Genomic DNA, 19743 nt, shown 5'->3' with positions numbered 1-19743 from the left:
TGGGGTTAGGGCTCTTAACTTTAATTATATTAAGATATTTATAAACAGTATGCCAAACTATTTACCTATATCTCAATTATATATTTACTGTCCTTTTTTCTGGAAATTTTGAATTATTTTAGCTAGATTGTCTGTATTAAATTGCTACTGATCAACTTTTTAGGTTCTTAGGCCCCTTCTTTCTTCTTCTGAACTATTTGCATACATTTATTTGGCTCAACTAGTGATGAACTTTTCTTTGGCTTTTATAAGTATTTCCAGAGTGCTTAAAATATACAGCCTGATTTATATTGCCATTAGCAGTATTTTCTCCAGGACCTAAAGACAGAAGACAGATGGGAGTTCTTGGGGCACCTGGGTGGCTCAGTTGCTTAAGTGCCGACTTCAGGTCCTGTCATGAACTTGTGGTTTGTGAGGTCAAGCTCCACATCGGGCTTTCCGCTCTCACTGTAGAGACTGCTGCAGATCCTCTGTTCCCTCCCCCCGCCATTCCCCCACCCTCAAAAATAAATAAACATTAAAAAAAATAAAATAAATGGATGTTCTTTATTTTAAGTTAGAGTTATGCTTTCCAATACAGTGGCCACTAGCTACATGTGGCTATTTAAATTTTAAACTTGAACCAGTAAAAATTAAATAAAGTTAAAAAATCACTTTCACAGGGGGCGCCTGGGTGGCGCAGTCGGTTAAGCGTCCGACTTCAGCCAGGTCACGATCTCGCGGTCCGTGAGTTCGAGCCCCGCGTCGGGCTCTGGGCTGATGGCTCAGAGCCTGGACCCTGTTTCTGATTCTGTGTCTCCCTCTGTCTCTGCCCCTCCCCCGTTCATGCTCTGTCTCTCTCTGTCCCAAAAAAATAAATAAACGTTAAAAAAAATTTTTTTTTAAAAATAAATAAAAAAAAGTTTATTTTTGAGGGAGAGGCAGAGACGAAGACAGAGCATGAGTAAGGGAGGGACAGAGAGACGGAGACACAGAATCTGAAGTAGGTTCCAGGCTCTGAGCTCTCAGCAGAGTCCGACGTGGGCCTTGAACTCACAAACCGTGAGATTTATGACCTGAGCTGAAGTCGGCCGCTTAACCAACTGAGCCACCTAGTCGCCCCCAATGTTTATTTATTTATTTTTGAGAGGGAGACAGCGCAAGCAGGGGAGGGCAGAGAGAGAGGGAGGCACAGAGTCTGAAGCAGGTTTTAGGCTCTCAGCTATCAGCACAGAGTCCCCCATGGGGTTCATATTCACAGGCTATAAGCTCATGACCTGAGCCCAAGTTGGTTGGTTAACCAGGTGAGCCACCCAGGCAAATAAACATTTAATGATGGTTTAAAAAAGCAGTTATCAAATTTTTTGTTTTCACATGTTAAATTCTTAAAAATTATTGATGACTACAAGACCTTTGTTAATGTGGATTATACCTGTAGGCATTTACCATGTTACAAATTAAAACAGCAAATTTAAGCCACTGGAAGTATGGCTTTGTTGGGTTGTAGTTTGGAAGATGCTTGTATTTGCAGCTGTAATACAGCTGTTTTTATGTAACACAGCTGTTATGTTTTTCTATTGATAAATTCCACCTCCTTTATTAGTTCTCAGTCAGCAGTTTTCAGTTTTTTTTACACTTTAGATTTATTTAGAACCCAAAGAACTTTTGTTTCTGGGGGTTATGGCTATTGGTATTTACATTATTGGGAATTAAAATTGAGAATATTTTTTTTTTATTGTTTATGTATTTATTCTGAGAGAGAGACAGAATAGAGGAGGGGCAGAGAAAGATGGAGAAAGAGAATCCCAAGCAGGCTCTGCACTTTTAGTGCAGAACCTGACACAGGGCTCGATCTCATGAACCGTGAAATCATGATCTGAACTGAAATTTAGTCAGACCCTGAACTGATTAGGCCACCCAGGTGCCTCAAAACTGAAATTTATATATTTTTTAAAGTAGCAGTAAACCCATTAAATGTTAATGTAATGAATTTTTTTAATTTTTAGAGCAAGAGCATGCACACGAGTAGGGGAAAAGGACAGAGGGAGAAAGAGAATTTTTTTTTTAGTGTATATTTTTAAGAGAGTCAGCATGACTGGGGGAGGGGCAGATAGGGGAGGACAGAGGATCTGAAGCAAGCTCTTTGTTGTCAGTGAACCTGATGCTGGGCTCAGATTCACGAGCCGTGAGATCGTGACCTGAGCCAGAGTCTGATGCTCAACTGACTGAGCCACCCAGGCACCCCAAGAGAGAATCTTAAGCAGCCTCCATGCTCAGAGTGGGGCCCCAATGCAGGGCTTGATCCCACGACTCTGGGATCGTGACCTGAGCTGAATTCAAGAGTCGGATGCTCAACTGATTGAACCACTCAGGCACCCCGAATTCACATTCTTTAATATCACCACTGATTGTATCAAAAACATCTTTAAGTACTGGGACATTATTGAATTTATGAAGATAGGGGTTTTCAAAAATTCAAATGTTTGCTTGAAAACTCAAATTTTAACAGTATTGTCACTTGTTTTTCTTAAAGTTGCAGTCTTGCTCATTTTTGAGAAAATGTCTGCCAGATATTCAGGTTGGAATAACCATAATTTGTCAGCTGACCTTTCCAATGAAAATGGTGTTCCATGATACAAGTTCACCTGTCAACTCAAACAAGACAAACATTGTACTATGCTATGCCTCAGAAGTGTTTTATGTGTACTTCCCATTTTTGTCATACCAAGTACTAAAATGAAGTATACTCAGAGCTGAGATAAAATTAATAATTTTTCTGCTGCTTCATCAAGGATTGGTCTCCTTTTTAAAAAATCACAAGTGAGGGGTGGTGAAGAATGCAATGGCCATGGTATGGTTTGGTACCACTTGCCTGGATTTGTGCTAAGACCCCAAGCATTTTTTTCTACCATTGATTTTGCTTCCTGATGCAAATGTCACCACAGTGGAAAAAGGCAAATGTTATGAAAATAGTTTTGGTCTTTTTGTTCACAGAGCACCCTTTGAGAACCAGTGGTTTAAATATTTGTGTAGGATTTGTACTGATCAGTCTGTTTATGCATCCATTATTTCTGTATATCATTTGCTATTAGTCCTATTTTGTGATGATTTGAACTGCCTTCAGAGTGGAAAAAATGCTGGGGGTTAGGTATAGGTAGTTTAGGATATGTAAAAACCAGGTTGCTTCTGAGGCTTCATCTTATCCATGAGGTCCATGAAAATCTCAAGATCCTTTCCAAAGTGACTGTATCTGTAGATAAAGAATTATTGCTCTCTCTGCACATACTTATCTGTTATTTACCTTTGTTGTTTAAATGTACAAATTTTAGGGGAATCTACCTTGAAAAAATTTACAGAGGTAGGAGAGTTCTGAACAAGTTTTTCACTTTTTTTTTTTTTTTTTTATTTTGTGCCTCATATATTTTACCTAGGCTTCAGGTTTAGGTAAATTTTATTTTTTTATTAAAAAAAAGTTTTTTAATGCTTATTTATTTTTGAGAGAGAGAGAGAACATGAGCAAGGAAGGGGCAGAGAGAGAGGGAGACACAGAATCCGAAGCCGGCTCTAGGCTCTGAGCTGTCAGCACAGAGCCTGATGCGGAGCTTGTACCCACGAACCGCGAGATCATGACCTGAGCCGAAGTCATACACTCAACTGACTGAGCCACCTAGATGCCCCATTTTTTTATTTTTATTTTTTAAAAAACACTTATTTATTTATTTTTGAGAGTGAGAGAGCACAAGTCAGGGAGGGGCAGAGAGAGAGGCGGAGAGACAAAGAATCTGAAGCAGGCTCAAGCCTCCCAGCTGTCAGTGCGGAGCCCTACACTGGGCTTAAACCCACAAACCGTAAGATCATGACCTGAGCTGAGGTTGGATGGTTAACTGATTAAGCCACCTTGGTGCCCCTAGGTAAATTTTAATGTATACTCATGTTTGCAGAACTATACATCAAAAGGTTAATTGGCAGGGGCGTCTGGGTGGCTCACTTGGTTTAGTCTCCGACTATTGTTTTAGGCTCAGGTCATAATCTCACAGTTGTGAGATTGTGTCCCACATCAAACTGTGCTCTGGGTGTGGAGCTTGCTTGAAATTCTCTCTCTCCTCCCCTCTACCCCTCCCTGACTTGCACTTGCTCTTTCTCACTCTCTTTCTCTCTCTCTCAAAAAAAAATTAATTGGCATTCTTACATTCTTATAAAGTTCATTTATAATTGTGCTTTGCCTTCGTAAACCTTGGAATTCAGAAATGAAAATTTCAGTATCTTTTTATGGGCTGTTGATGCTACGGCTTTATTTTTGTGAGTTCATTGGTTTCTGATGGTTTGTTCTTTTTGGGTGTAGTACAGGATAAAAGGTGTAGTGTTTGAGGAAGAGCTCTGAGTTTAGGGTTTTGAGATTAGTCTCTACAAATTCATTCTGTGGATGCCTTATTGTTGAGGAAATGGGCCCTCAGCTGACTGACTACAGGTGATTCAGAAAGGTAGTCATAACATTTCCCTTCTTTCATCCATTGAATCCAGTAATTTGCAAAATATTTGTTTGGCAGTCCATTACGTTTTCACTAGCGAGGTTCCACTAAAGAGGAGGAAAATGTGGGGTGCCAGAGTGGCTCAGTTGGTTAACTGTCTGACACTTGATTTCAGCTCAGGAAAAATGTACGTTGTGGAAGTGTCAGAATTGTTGGGCAGGGAAAAGTAGAATTTATGCTTTGGGTCATAAGAAAGTTCTATTAAAGTAAAAATTGTTTTAAAGTACCAGAGCACAATAGATATTGACAAGTTCTCTTTCTTTTCCCTCCCCTTGCCCTATAAATGATGCATTTAATGTTTTAAAGACTTGTAGTTACTATTACTTACTGACTTTCTAGTTGTAAAGAATCTTTCACTTTATTCTTATCATAGTTATAGGGTATTCCCAAGTTAGTAGGAAGAGTGAAGAAAGGCTTTTGCTTTTGGCTTGAAAGGGATATATGATTTTTCTTGTTTTAATATATATTTACTTTTGAGATGATTGTTTTTAAAATTATAGTTTTGGAGTATAGAAATTATCATAATTTTAGATTTGAAAAATTAACCACTAATGGTTTTCTAAATATGGGTAACAAATGAACATTAGTAGTATTGTACTTTTTGTGTACTGTTTTATCAATTTCATATTAGTCATAACTTCTATCTTCAGATAGGGTAGTATGACTAATGCAAACAGATTGGTTTTTCTGCTTTATGTTGGAGTAGGCTTAAATATTTCTACAGGAGTGCTACCTAGATTCAAAATTTTGTCCCCTTTTCCCTGTGTCCTGAAAAATTGCACAGACTTGGGAAGAAATTTGTGGACTCTTGATTAGGTCTCTCCTTGTCAGTAGTGACCTCATGTTGCAGCCTGCTTCCGTTTAGACTGCAGCTCTGATAATTGCTCAGCAGTTTTTATAAGCCCATCACCATCCTTTATGGTGTTTGAAGTCTCTTTACCTGATGTTTTTGTTGGGAGATGCTATGGGTTCAGAATGGCTTGCAGAGCTCTGTTGCACAGGTAAAGTGATCCTTATCAGATTTAATTGAAGCAGAGCTGCAGTACTTTTATGAAGTGTTATTTATAACATTAAATATTTGTAATTGAGAAATTAAAATAATAGTAGTTCCCTATGATCACTGTATTTGAATTACAAAATACTTATAATTGGAATAAATGGCTGCAAGATTGATTTTATGTAATACTCTCAAGAAGATTACATGCTTGTGGGCAGATTTAAAAATAGAGTTAACAGAAGGGAGAAAAAGGTCAGAGAATGACTGTATTCTTTTTTTTTTTTTTGTAATCTTTTAATATTATACTTGACTAAGGACTTTAAAATATGTATGACCCTTGTAATTTATTGTTGCTTCTGTTAGTCTGGTCTTCTTTGGGGGTTTAGTGAAAATCCCCATCAGGTGGGTTTTGTGGCATCTGTCCATATAGTACCTAAATAATTGACTTTAAATTTGTAAGCAGTTATTTTTCTTTTGTCTTTATTTATCAGAACTCACATCCTCTTGATTCCTGTGCTATTTTGTTGCTGTTACAGATGGCATAATTGTATTGATAAATCCTTTTTACAACCATAGATGTGTGTTAGCCATGGTTTGTGCATAAGTGCTTTCTACCCAAAGAAATTGGCTAAGTCTGAAAATAATAAATTCTTTGAAGTCTGAAAACTAAATCATTCCTTTGTCCTTTACAAGGTCAGAGAACGAATTTGTACAGTCAACTTCTGTAGCCTCGTGAGTGACAATCTGACTTATAAAGTATAAAATCTATTTGATTTATTTACTAAGTCTTTTTGGGGTAGGGAGAGGGTCTGTTGAAAGCAGTTGTTTGATCGTCCCTCCATATCTTTAGGGCTAAAGAACCTTTACTCTTACACTAATAATCTAGCTCATTGATTACTACATATAGATATATACAAATACATATATACATGTATTTGTAATTTAATCCCAGTATCATTTAAAAGGGATAGGAAACAAAAGATCAACTCTGTCGATCTATCCGATATAGGACCATTAGAATTCTTGCTTTTTTTTTTTTTTTTTTTGCTTTTTTGGATAACTGGAAGATTATATTAAAGTTTAGTCATTTTGGAAGCTAGAAATAAATCTAGCAACTTTAACTTCTAGTATGGATAAGAATTGTCAGTGGTATTTATAAAAAAATGTAGACTTTTGGGGAGTGCCTGGGTGGCTCAGTTGGTTAAATGTCCGACTTCAGCTCAGGTCATGATCTCATGGTTTGTGGGTTCGAGCCCCATATCAGGCTCTGTGCTGACAGCCTAGACAGAGCATGGAGCCTGTTTCGGATTCTGTGTCTCCTTTTGTCTCTGCCCCTCTCCTGCTTGTGCTGTCTCTCTCTCTCTCTCTCTCTCTCTCTCTCTCTCTCTCAAAAATAAATATTAAAAAAAAAAAAAAAAGTAGACTTTTGGACCCTACCTCCTCTGGGAGGGCCTCAGAAATCTGTTTTTTAAAAGCTTTAAAAAAAATTGGGAAACAAATCATGCACACAGAAATAGGCATCAATGTATATAGCAAAGCAAGTTAGTCAAAGCACATATCTTTGTAACCACCATCCGCATCTAGAATAAACCCTGATAGCACCCCAGTAGGTCTCACAGTCCTGATCTCTTCTCTCCCCTCTAACGGTAACCACTATGCTAACTTTTTGACACTAGTTTTTAGCTTTATGCAAATTAAATGTCACTGTGTATATATTTTTGATCCAGCTGCTTTCACTAAACATTGTATGTGAGATTTGTCCATGTCGTAGGTCATTGTGGTTCATTTTATTGCTGTAAAGTATTCCATCCTAAGATTACACATCAGTGATCCAATTTAATATTGGCAGACCTTTGGATTATTTTTACTTGTTGATTATTTATTTTTGTTGTGTACATTTTTTTTTTTAAGTTTATTTTATGAGAGAGAGAAAAAGTGCAAGTGAGGGAGGGGCAGAAAGGGGGACAGAAGATCCAGAGCGGGCTCTGCGATGACAGCTCATGGACCATGAGATCATGAACCGAGCCAAAGTCGACGCTTAACCAACTGAGCCACCCACATGCCCCTGTCGTGTACATTCTTATATACATCTTCTGGTGCACGTATGCATGTACATGAAGACATAAATTTGATTTTTAACTTTTGTAAATATTACCAAATTGTTTCCCAAAGTGCTTGCCCCAATTTACACTAAACAGTGCATGAGCATTCCCAGTGCTTCGCATCTTTGCCAACACTTGGTATTAACAGTTTTGGAGGATATATAATATTATTTCCTTGTCATTTTAATAGGTTCATCCCCTTTTCATGTGTGTATTATCAGTTAATTCTTTTGTGAAATAGCTGTTCTGTTTTTTTATTTTCTCCTGTTTTTTTTCCTTGTTGAATTGGAGGAGCCCTTTAAAAGTATGCATTGGAAATATCTTTTCCTTTTATGTTGTGCCTTTTCCTTCTCATATTGTGTCTTCTGAAGAATGATTCTTAATTTCATTCACGTTTACTGTTCTTTTCCCTTTGTGGTTAGTGCTTTTGGGGTTCTGTTTAAGAAATCTTTTTCTAAATATATATTTCTGTATTATCTTTTTTTACCATAAAAATAAATTTTATTTTATTTTTTTATTACGTTTAAAATTTCAATTTCAGTTTAGTTAACATTCCTATATTACCTTCTAAGAACTTCTATTACTTCTAAGAATTACCTACTGGTAACCTTCTATTACCTTCTACAGAACCTTCACATTTCTTGTTTAGGTGTATAATCTACATTATATTATATTGTCCTTGTGTGTGAGACAGTGCCAACTTATTTTTTTCAATATGAGTTAACAAATTGTCCGAGTACTCATTTTTGGAAAGACTGCCCTTTTCCCTGCTTTCTGTAGTACCACCTTTGTTCCTTATCAAGTGTGTATTCATGGGTACATTTCTGTTCTGTTTGTTTTTTCTTGTGCCAGTGCTATGTTATTTATTTTTGCTTTATTGTTTTTGGGGTCTGGGGTGGGGTATAGATCTCCAATAAAATAGCACTGTCACCCCAGGACAGTGTGATATAGGTGGTCCATGGATCAAATCCTTGTTTTAGGGGTTGTAAGAAAGCCTCCACATTCTGGCTTAATCTTTACTAGCCTGTGTGTGTATAATTATAAAAACATGCTATTTTAAAAATTATTTATATATAATTATTTATATATATTTTATCTTAATCTTTAGATTTGCATTTCTAGTAAGTTTTCTTATATCCATGTATCTATTAGCATTTTAATAATCTAATCTGATGGGAAAAGGTGAGAAAATTTTTCTGAGAAGTTAAGTAAGTAGTTGCCTAACAATGGCAGATTTGAAAAATAACAGAGGATATATACTCCCACAAAAGTTAAAACATGGTATTAGGCTTTAGTAACAGACTGATGGACTAAGTAGTTGAGAATTAGAACTTGTTGAGATTTTGGTGTACAGTACAGGAAAAGCTCACCAGAAGCCACAAATTAAATGGGGAAGGGAAGGATGTTGGATTTATACGTTTTCTTCACACCATTTGATATACTACACTGTCAGGTATTAAAAACAAAATACTTCTAATCATGTAAGTATGTAATGTGTGTAAGCTTAGAAATTGCAAGTATTACTGAGGAAAATATAACTGATCAGACCATGTAAAGATAGATCTTCAATAATTAAATAGGCAACCTGTAAAGGAAATGAAAAATATAAACAACAAATCATTGTAGCAAAATATCAGAAAAAGACTTAATCTTAGTTGACATTTAAGCACTCTGGAGGAAGACCTTCATTTATCTTTTCTTGTTTTGTTTTGTTTTGTTCTGTTTTGTTTTGTTTTGTTTTGCGGAAGTCACTAAGTGTTAACTTTCAGCTCATTTGAAACTACTAGAAATGGACCCATGGCTAAACTCTTTTTGTGCACGTATATGTGATTTTTCTCCCCAATGTTTCCTTCAGAAATGAACTTCCCAAAAACATCATTAAAATTTGAAAAATTTTTAAGTATTTCCCTTGAGGGTATCAGCATGAAAGCATTTAGAACTAAGAATAATCTGTTCATGAAAACTAGCATAATACTGGTTATTATGAAATAATCTGTTCATGAAAACTAGCATAATGCTGTTAAACATTTTTTTTATAAAGCTGAGAGATGTTATGTGTGCCAAACCAGAGTGGCTTACTGTTGTCTAATAAAGCAATTGTGCAATTTGCTACTCATATGTTTACTGTAAGGGAGACCTGAAGATTACTGCATGAATGGTAAATGATGTTATTTGGTTTCCTGCAGAGAATCCTGTGAATATTAATCTGATAGACTTTGTTTCTTATGTTGGTTAGAGTTTGTGTTGGCACATTTACAGGGGATCCTTCATAAAACTGATTTAAATTTACTTTTTAAAAGTGACTCTTTATTGAGTCACAGACATACAGAAAAGTTCACAAATCATAAGGTTATTGAATTATCAAAAACTCAACTAGTATAACCACCACCTGGGTTACTTCTTCCTTCTCAAATTCTTCCATCTCCCTTTTCGCCAAAAGTAGCTGCTCTGTGGCTTCTGTTGCTATAGATTACTTTTTTCTGTTAACTATTTTTTTCTTTAAAAATCAACTTTGAGCAGCATCTGGGTGGCTCAGTCAGTTAAACATCCTAACTCTTGATTTTGACTCAGGTCATGATCTCACTCTTCGTGGGATTGAGCCCCACATTGGGCTCTGTACCGACGTTGTGGAGCCTGCTTGGGATTCTCTCTCTCCCTCTCTTTTTCTCTCTCTCTGCCCCTCCCCTGCTCTCTTTCTCTCTCAAAATAAATAAACATTTTTAAAAAATCAACTTTGAGGCTGTAATTTTCACTCCATAAAATGCACTTTATAAACGTACACATTTGCATGTATGTGTTTACAAACCACCACTGTCAAGACACAGACTGTTTACCATCACCCAACAGTCTGGCCCCATGTCACGACTGATATCCTTTCTGTCACTGTATCGATTAGTTATTAAAAAAAATTTTTTTAATGTTTATTTTTGAGAGAGAGTGAGTGTAGGAGAGTCAGAGAGAGAGGGAGATACAGAATCTGAAGCAGGTTCCAGGCTCTGAGCTATCAGCACAGAACCTGATGGGGGCTGAAACCCACAAGCTGAGAGATCATGACCTGAGCTGAAGTTGGATACTTAACCGACTGAGCCGCTCAGGCGCCCCACTGTATAGATTAGTTTTGCCTGTTTTAGAATTTCATGTAAATGGAATCCCCTCTAGTAGGTACTCTTTTGTGTCTGGCATCTTTGCTTTGCATAATGTTGAGATTCATGTTCTTGGCACTTTTCAGTTGTTTGTGCCTTTTATTTAAAAAAAATGCTGAGTGTATTCTGTTGTAGGATGTCTTACAATTTGTTTCTGTATTCACCTGTTTGGGTTGATACCTTTGGCTATTACGAATAAAGCTGCTGTGCTTGTGCAAGGATTCCTATGGAATTATACTTTCACTTCTCTTGATTAAATACCCGGGAGTTACAATTGTGGGCTCATTTAGGAAGTTTTTTTTTTGTTTTTTTTTTTTTAAGATTTTATTTTTAAATAATCTCCACACCCAACATAGGGCTCAAACTCACGTCCCCGAAATCAAGAGTTGCTGGCTCTGCCAACTAAGCCAGCCAGGTGTGCCCCCGCCCGTTTTTCCCCCATTTGGTAAGTTTTATAAGAAAGTGCCAAACTGGGTGCCTGGGTGGCCCAGTTGATTAAGTGTCTGACTTGAACATGAGTTCGAGACCCGCGTTGGTCTCTGTGCTGACAGCTCGGAGCCTGGAATGTGCTTTGGATTCTGTGTCTCCCTCTCTGATCCCTCCCTGACACACACACACACACACACACACACACACACACACACACACACACACACTCTCTCTCTCTCTCTCTCTCTCAAAAATAAATAAACGTTTTTCGGGGCGCCTGGGTGGCGCAGTCGGTTAAGCGTCCGACTTCAACCAGGTCACGATCTCACAGTCCGTGAGTTCGAGCCCCGCGTCGGGCTCTGGGCTGATGGCTCAGAGCCTGGAGCCTGTTTCCGATTCTGTGTCTCCCTCTCTCTCTGCCCCTCGCCCGTTCATGCTCTGTCTCTCTCTGTCCCAAAAATAAATAAACGTTGAAAAAAAAAAAATAAATAAATAAATAAACGTTTTTAAAAAAAGTGCCAAACTGGCTTCCAAAGTGGTTGGAACATTGTACATTTCCACCAGCAGTATATAAAGTTCTAGTTGGTTCACATCCTCACCAACACTTTATTTTAAACGTTTTAGTGGTGTCCACATTTCATTGTGGGTGTCAGTTGAACTTTTAACTATGGTAAAAATGGGATTATTTTGTCTATTTTTATAAGTATCAGTAGATACTGTGGTGCAGAATTGGCTGAGGAAGGTCTGCTACTGGCACAGTGAATGAAATAGTCTGATTTTGGTATCCATTTTGCCTGTTTTTGTGACTTGAATAGCAGCACATGCTGTTACTCTTGGCAGGGAGTACGGAATGAGCACTGATGCCTTCATACTATCCTAGATGAGGTGCTTTTGTTGGGCTAGTAGTACACTTTTTTCCCCTTCAGCCTTGGAATAGGTCAATGTTTCTTCACTTGAGCACCAAATGAAGTAGTTGCCTATACACATGGGTATGTATAGTTTTGTATGAAAAATAAATTCTTTAGAAAATTAGCATCACATTGTGCCAGAGATGAACATGTAACTTAGTGCATGCTCTCCTGGTTGTGTCAAGGTCATGCAAATGTGGCAGTTTTCAACACTTCATGAAGTTAATATTGAAAAGTTTTAATAGCTTTTTTCTTTCTTTGATTACAGTGCCCATTTATCTCCCATCAGCATCTTACCAGCCTCTGCAGAGTAAGTATTATACTTAGAGAAGACAAATCTGTTTTTAATATTAAAAATATTACTAAACTGTGGAAATTAAAATCATGGTATGTATTATGCTTACTTTAGAGGAAGGACTGTACATAAGTTAGTGAAACCTAGTTAATATTTTATATACTGCAGTAGGAACAAATACATATGTATATGTATATATACATATGTGTATGTATATATATGTGTATATATATATACAGAATATATATACATATACATACATGTATAGAAAAAAGATTGAACTTTCTTCAGTTGATCTTTTTGATCTTCTGAAATGATTAATAAATGTCAGTTGGTCTCTTTTTTTTTTTTTTTTAATTTTAAAAAAAAAAATTTTTTTTTCAACGTTTATTCATTTTGGGGACAGAGAGAGACAGAGCATGAACGGGGGAGGGGCAGAGAGAGAGGGAGACACAGAATCGGAAACAGGCTCCAGGCTCCGAGCCATCAGCCCAGAGCCCGACGCGGGGCTCGAACTCACGGAGCGCGAGATCGTGACCTGGCTGAAGTCGGACGCTCAACCGACTGCGCCACCCAGGCGCCCCAGTAGGTCTCTTTAAGAAGTAGACTTCATGTAAAAAATATGGACAGGGTCCTTACAGTTTTCTTTGATTTAGCTAAGTATTGACAAATTGTTTTGCGTTATAAATGTAGCTTTGAAAAGTCTATTTAAATGGTTTTCTGTGTAGTTGCAAGGAATGAATACTGGGACAGCTGATCTTTCCCACCTTGGTAGTAATAGTGATAGTATGGTTGATTTGTCTATTAATTTGGGCAAATTTCTTTTAAAAATTTAACCTAGTATCATGTATTCCTTTTGTATGTTTCTTTTTGTATGCTAGCTTATACATTTCAGTACCCTGATAATTTGTTTTACTAGTCATTGGTTTTAATGTTTATATTTATGTGGCCAAATGCCCAGTTAGGGTGACTGCTTCTTACTAAAATGTGTTCTGTTTTGTAGCATTTTAGAAAGAACAATTAGAGCAGCTGTGGAACAGCATCTTTTTGATCTGCAGAGCAGCATAGATCATGATTTTAAGAATTTACAACAGCAAAGTCTGGTGTGTAATAATGAAGCAGAAAGTATTAATTGTGATGGGGAAGGATCTAATAACCAGTAAGAAACTTTTACAACATTTTACTGTTATTTATTGTTATAAAATGTTTGATTATCTTCTAAAAACCATAGTTTATTTAAAATGGGATCTTGGGGATTTCTGAAAGTGTGTGTGGAAAGTGACTGTATAAATTTGTATGTAAATTGTATATAGTTAATATTGAAAATCTAAATTTTCCATTAAGATGGTAGACATTAAGTCCAATACTGCCAGGTTTTCCTCCCTGAGCACCAGAGGAAGTAGTGAGCTTAGCTTTAGGGACTTATGTTGTATGAAAAATAACTTAAAAAAACTTAAAGACCCATACTGTGTGCAACACATGGTCTCACCATGAGAGACATGAAGTGATCTAGACAGCAAGGTACAGGGACACCAGATTGACTTTGCTTGTATTGCATAGTCATTAAGTGAAATAGTGAGCAGAATCATCCTTTGCTTTTTAAATTTTATCCCCTGTCACAAGCTACTACCCTGCTGGCCTCCCTGCATACTTTTTTTTTGGTTAGTTGTTAATAGTTGAATCTTGTATAAGTTAAAAGTATGTCTGTGCTGTGTGATGTTATTCCACTTTTCATTGCACTTGTTACTTTTAAATGGATAAAAAGCCTCATCTCCTTTCCTGTTACCTCAGCCCTGCACTTGAGGGATAAATACGTGCCTTTCTCTGAGACCATAATGCGGTGATTTCATAGTTTTTATTTACCAGTTTTTATTTGGAGGACAGATGAGAAAGATGTATGCAAATTTGGAGGGTTCATAGGAGGTAAAAAAAAAAAAAAAGATTGGGTAGAGTGTTTCTTTTTTTTTTTAATTAGATTTTTAAAAGGCCAAGTGTGTATAGTGCATTAGAATAGCTATTAAATATGAATTGAAACCGAAAAAAATTAATGGATATGAAAACCAAGGGTTGCAATATGTTTATTTTAGGAATACCATATTGTACAACTTGCAGGTGTGCTCTGTAGTCTGAAGAGATGGCATCACCAGCCTGTGGAGCTTTGTGGCCCTGATTTGTGTTGCTTTGAAGGCATGATTGGAACTGATAGAACTGGATTGCTTAAAAGCATTGCTTTTAAGAGTATTGGGCCGAATATGAAGGAAAATAGTATCTGAAAACAGCAGTAATTAAAAGTTGGAAATAGTAGGAAAGTAGTCCAAAGGTTATAATTCATATAAGTAGATTCCTTGGCGTTAGTCGTTAGCTAGAGATCCTGAAAACCTATGCCCATGCTCACACAATAACCTTATTTTTATCTCTGAGGAAATAACTCATGTTCTATCATTGATGGTGGTATTGTCTTTGTAAACGAAAGCCTACTGCAGTATTTTGCATATTCTGAATAAATTATGTAACATGCAAAATTTGTAGTAGGAAACTACTGTTGTACTTGATAAAGTGTTGGACACTGTGGTGTTTAGTGTCTAGTGTTAGACTTGTATTTTAATTGAAACAGATGATTATGATTGAGAGTATGCATTTGTAAGGGAAATTATTTTGGCACATAAATTATTCTTTCAGCTGTTCATTTGTTTATGAAAATTTTCAAAGGGAATAACAAACAAGGTAGTTTTCTCGCAGCATTCCCTGGAGAGACAAAAATAAACTTCGTGTGTTTAGTAATCTAATTGGCAGAATGAATAAAGTGTGGAGTTTTATGAAAAGGACTCATTATCTTAACAAGTGGAAGTTTCAGATCATTATTGATATTTATTTATTTTAAAAGCATTACATATTCAACATTTGGCCTGATCTGATTTTTTATCTTCATTACTAGGGTTGATATTGCTGATGATATTATTAATGCCAGTGAAAGTAACGGAGACTGTTCAGAACCTGTGGCTAGCACTAATTTAGACAGTGAAGTTATGCAGCAAGATTTTGTATTTGAGGATGAAGAAAATAACCAGGTAAGACATGGAAAGAATAAAAGATCTTTGGGTTAGGTGTGCTAGACCTGCAACTCTGATTGCTTTGTGTATTCCTTTCATACCAGAAGTCATAGTTCATTATTGTTGACACACACATTTTTCTTGATTATGAGTCCCAAGAGCATACACTCTATCAGTAAACATCAGGAACCATCATTGGGTAGAGAAGTAGATATAAAATATTTAAAAATATTTTCCTGAAAGGAAACAAATGACATTGTTAGCTGAGGTGGTTGGTGGTATTATGGTTGTATTTTGTTCTTTTTAAAAGCTTTTTTTTTTTCTAATTCCCAATTTTTTCCTGAAGAACGCGGGATCTTTTCATAGAGAAAACCCATGAACATCATTTTGTTTTTTTGTTTTGTTTTGTTTTTTTAATTTTTTTTTTCAACGTTTATTTATTTTTGGGACAGAGAGAGACAGAGCATGAACGGGGGAGGGGCAGAGAGAGAGGGAGACACAGAATCGGAAACAGGCTCCAGGCTCTGAGCCATCAGCCCAGAGCCTGACGCGGGGCTCGAGCTCACGGACCGCGAGATCGTAACCTGGTTGAAGTCGGACGCTTAACCGACTGCGCCACCCAGGCGCCCCGAACATCATTTTGAAAGTAGATTGTGGGGCGCCTGGGTGGCTCAGTCAGTTAAGCATCTGACTTCACCTCAGGTCCTGATATCGTGGTCTGCATTCCATGGGTTTGAGCCCCACATCAGGCTTTGTGCTGACAGCTTGGAGCCTGGAGCCTGCTTCGGATTCTGTGTCTCCCTCTCTCTGCCCCTTCCCCACTACACACACACACACACACACACACACACACACACACACACACACTCACTCTCTCTCTCTCTCTCTCTCTCTCTCTCTCAAAATAATAAACATTAAAAATTTTTTTAAAAAGTAACTAAATTGTTTTCACTGTCATAAATTGTCCATGGTTGCATTGCTTTTAAAGTAACGTCAATAAATATACAAATTGGGGTGTCTGGTAGTTCAGTCTGTTACGTGTCTGACACTTGATCTCAACTCAGGTCTTGATCTCAGAATCGTGAGTTCAAGCCCAGCTTTGGGCTCTGTGCTGGGCATGAAAAATAAATAAATAAAAAATAAATAAATACACACACACACACATGTATATACATATACGTACACAAAGCAGTATCTTTCTTTTTTTTTAAATTATATCTTTTATTTTTTAAAATTTGCATCCAAATTAGTTAGCATATAGTGCAACAATGATTTCAGGAGTAGATTCCTTAGTGACCCTTACCTATTTAGCCCATCCCCTCTCCCACAACCCCTCCTGTAACCCTCAGTTTGTTCTCCATATTGAAGAGTCTCCTATGTTTTGTCCCCCCTCCCTGTTTTTATATTATTTTTGTTTCCCTTCCCTTATGTTCATCTGTTTTGTCTCTTAAAGTCCTCATATGAGCGAAGTCATATGATTTTTGTCTTTCTCTGACTGACTAATTTCACTTAGCATAATACCTCCAGCTCCATCTACATAGTTGTAAATGGCAAGATTTCATTCTTTTTGATTGCCAAGTAATCCTCCATTGTATATATATATATATACCACATCTTCTTTATCCATTCATCCATGCAGTATCTTTGTACAACATGTTTCACAGTTTAGTTTTGATAACTTTTTAAAATAAGATTCTTAATGGATAAGGAAGTTTTTATTCAGCATGTTTTCATTCTAAGTCATGAACTAAAGTGTAGGTATAATAAAGAATTTAGGGTCTGTCAACTGAGATTTGTATTCTGGCTTTGCCTTTTAAATTTTTTTTTTTTTCAACGTTTTATTTATTTTTTTGGACAGAGAGAGACAGAGCATGAACGGGGGAGGGGCAGAGAGAGAGGGAGACACAGAATCGGAAACAGGCTCCAGGCTCTGAGCCATCAGCCCAGAGCCTGACGCGGGGCTCGAACTCACGGACCGCGAGATCGTGACCTGGCTGAAGTCGGACGCTTAACCGACTGCGCCACCCAGGCGCCCCTGGCTTTGCCTTTTAATAGCAGTGTGACTTTGGCCAAGTTACCTAACTTTCCTTATCTGCTCCTTGATTTTCTTTAGACAGGTAGGGAGTAATAACTTCTGTTAGAGGATTATTATAAGTATCCAGAGAAGTAGAAGTATAAAATTATTTTATAAACTAGGAAACGTTCACTGAAGTTAAGTTGCTCCTGTTATTTTTACTCCACTTGTATATTACTTATATATTAATGCTTTTACTTATGCTGGTATATTAGATAAATCTCTTTTCATGTAGTAGTCTCCTTGCCCTTTTCTGGATTTTCAATTTCTCCCTGTCTACTGGATCATTCCCATCAGTGTAAAATGTTATTTTCCCATGTGTAGGAAATAATTCTCTCTTGACTCTTCACCCCCCTGCATGTAGATAATCCCCTATTTTTTGCTTCCCCCTCTAATAAAATTACTTGAATTGTCTCTTTTCTTTAATTCTTCTCTTTCCACTCTCTCTTAAACGTACTTCTGGTAACCTTTTGCCCCATCATTCCTCTGAAACTGCTTTTGCAAGGTACCAATGATGTCTCTTGCACATTTTACTTGACCTAAGAGTACAGTTTGATTTAATTAATTACTCACACTACCTTGATAGGTTCTTTTGTTTTATTTATTTATTTATTTATTCATTCATTCATTCATTTGTTTGTTTTGTTTTGTTTTTTCCCCCTTGGCTTTCAGAATATCTCATTCTTCTCTGTTGTTTTCTACTTGACTGACTGCCCTGTTTCTTTGTTGGTTGCTTTTCGTGTTCTGAACCTTTCAAATTTGGAACAGCCCAGTGCCCATTTCTCGGATTGCTTATTTTCATTCACTCAGTTGGTAATATCATTTCATCTAATGGTTTTGAAATACTGTCTACCTGTAAAGATTTCCAAATTTATATCTCTAGTTGAGGCCTTTCTCTTGAATTTGATTCCTATATCGAGTTGTTATACTTAACGTCTCCACTTGAATATCTTGTAAGCATTTTAAGCTTTACAGGCGCCAAACTGAATTTATAATCTTGTCCACATGGCTGTTCTTCTTTTTGTCTTTAAAATCTCAGTAAAGGGCAATTTCTCCTTCCATATGCATAGACCAAAAGCCTTGGGTCATCCTTGATTTCTTTCGCTGCACATCCCATTCTTTACAGAGTCCTGTTGGCAATACCTTCAAAGTTTATCTGGCGTCTGACCACTTTTTACCATTTTCATTGCCACCCTGTAGGTCCATATCAATATAATTTCTCCTAGATTAATAGATTAATATAGTCTTGGTAACTGATATCATCTTTGCCTTCCTGTGGTCTGTTCTTAGCACAGCAGCCAGAGTGATTGTTTTAAAAGGAAAATTAGAGAATTTTCCTTTCCTTTCTCTTCTCAGAACCTTCCATTGCCATCTAGGTATAAAAATAGAGGAATAGGTACTGCAGAAACACTGAATGATAGCTTAGTCTTTTTCTTTTTCTTTTAGTTTTTTAATGTTTGTTTATTTTTGAGAGAGAGAGAGAGAGGCAGAGTGCAAACTGGGGAGGGGCAGAGAAAGAGGGAGACACAAAATCTGAAGTAGGCTCAGCACAGAGCCTGACGTGGGGCTCGAACTCATGAACCGTGAGATCATGACCTGAGCCGAAGTTGGTTGCTTAACCACCTGAGCCACCCAGGCCCCCCGACAGCTCAGTCTTAAGGTTAGCTATCTGGATTGCTGTTTTCCCAGGTGTCCTGTGGTTTGCTTCTTCCTCTCACCTTGTAGATGTTTGCTCAGTTTTACCTTTTCTGTAAGGCCAAATCTCCTCATCACTCTGTATTAGTATTAGCAGGTCTTCCCATTGACCCACCCCCATCTAGTCCCTGAAGTTTCCGTCCTTTTCCCCCTTGCCCTTGATAGTGTTACCGCTATTGCACATATCTTTTAAATTAGTAGTTTACTGTCTGTCTCCCACCAGGGACTATAATCCCTCAACCCTTCATGAGGATTGAGATTTTTATTTGTTCATTATTGCATCCCATTATCTAGAACACATAGGTATTCATTAAGTATTTGTGGAATATGTGACGAATAAATGAGTAACATCTGGCACATAGTAGGCAACTAAATAAAATATATATATATATTTTAAGTAGGCTCCACACCCTGTGTGGGGCTTGAATTTAAAACCCTGAGATCAAGAGTCATGTGCTTTACTGACTGAGCTAGCCAGGTGCCCCTAAGTAAATGTGTTGAATGAAATTGGTGTATCATTTACTTTGTTAACAATGCAAGAA

At 37.2% G+C, this 19743-nt stretch overlaps 1 protein-coding gene across 13 annotated transcripts in view; it reads left to right on the top strand.

The window, feature by feature from the left end:
- Positions 1-19743, top strand: part of FAM13B (family with sequence similarity 13 member B) — a 90554-nt gene that overhangs the window by 37271 nt on the left and 33540 nt on the right. For all 13 annotated transcript variants that reach the window (XM_040444558.1, XM_040444557.1, XM_040444555.1 and 10 more), the window contains 3 exons: positions 12356-12397; positions 13386-13541; positions 15318-15450. In XM_040444558.1, coding sequence (XP_040300492.1) covers positions 12356-12397; positions 13386-13541; positions 15318-15450 — 331 coding nt within the window. The remainder of the gene's footprint in view (positions 1-12355; positions 12398-13385; positions 13542-15317; positions 15451-19743) is intronic.

This window comes from Herpailurus yagouaroundi, unplaced genomic scaffold, assembly GCF_014898765.1.
Source record: "Herpailurus yagouaroundi ecotype Mexico unplaced genomic scaffold, PumYag 192, whole genome shotgun sequence".
NCBI lineage: Eukaryota > Metazoa > Chordata > Mammalia > Carnivora > Felidae > Herpailurus > Herpailurus yagouaroundi.
Note: the sequence above shows the minus strand (reverse complement) of the source record. Positions and strands in the feature narration are given on the sequence as shown.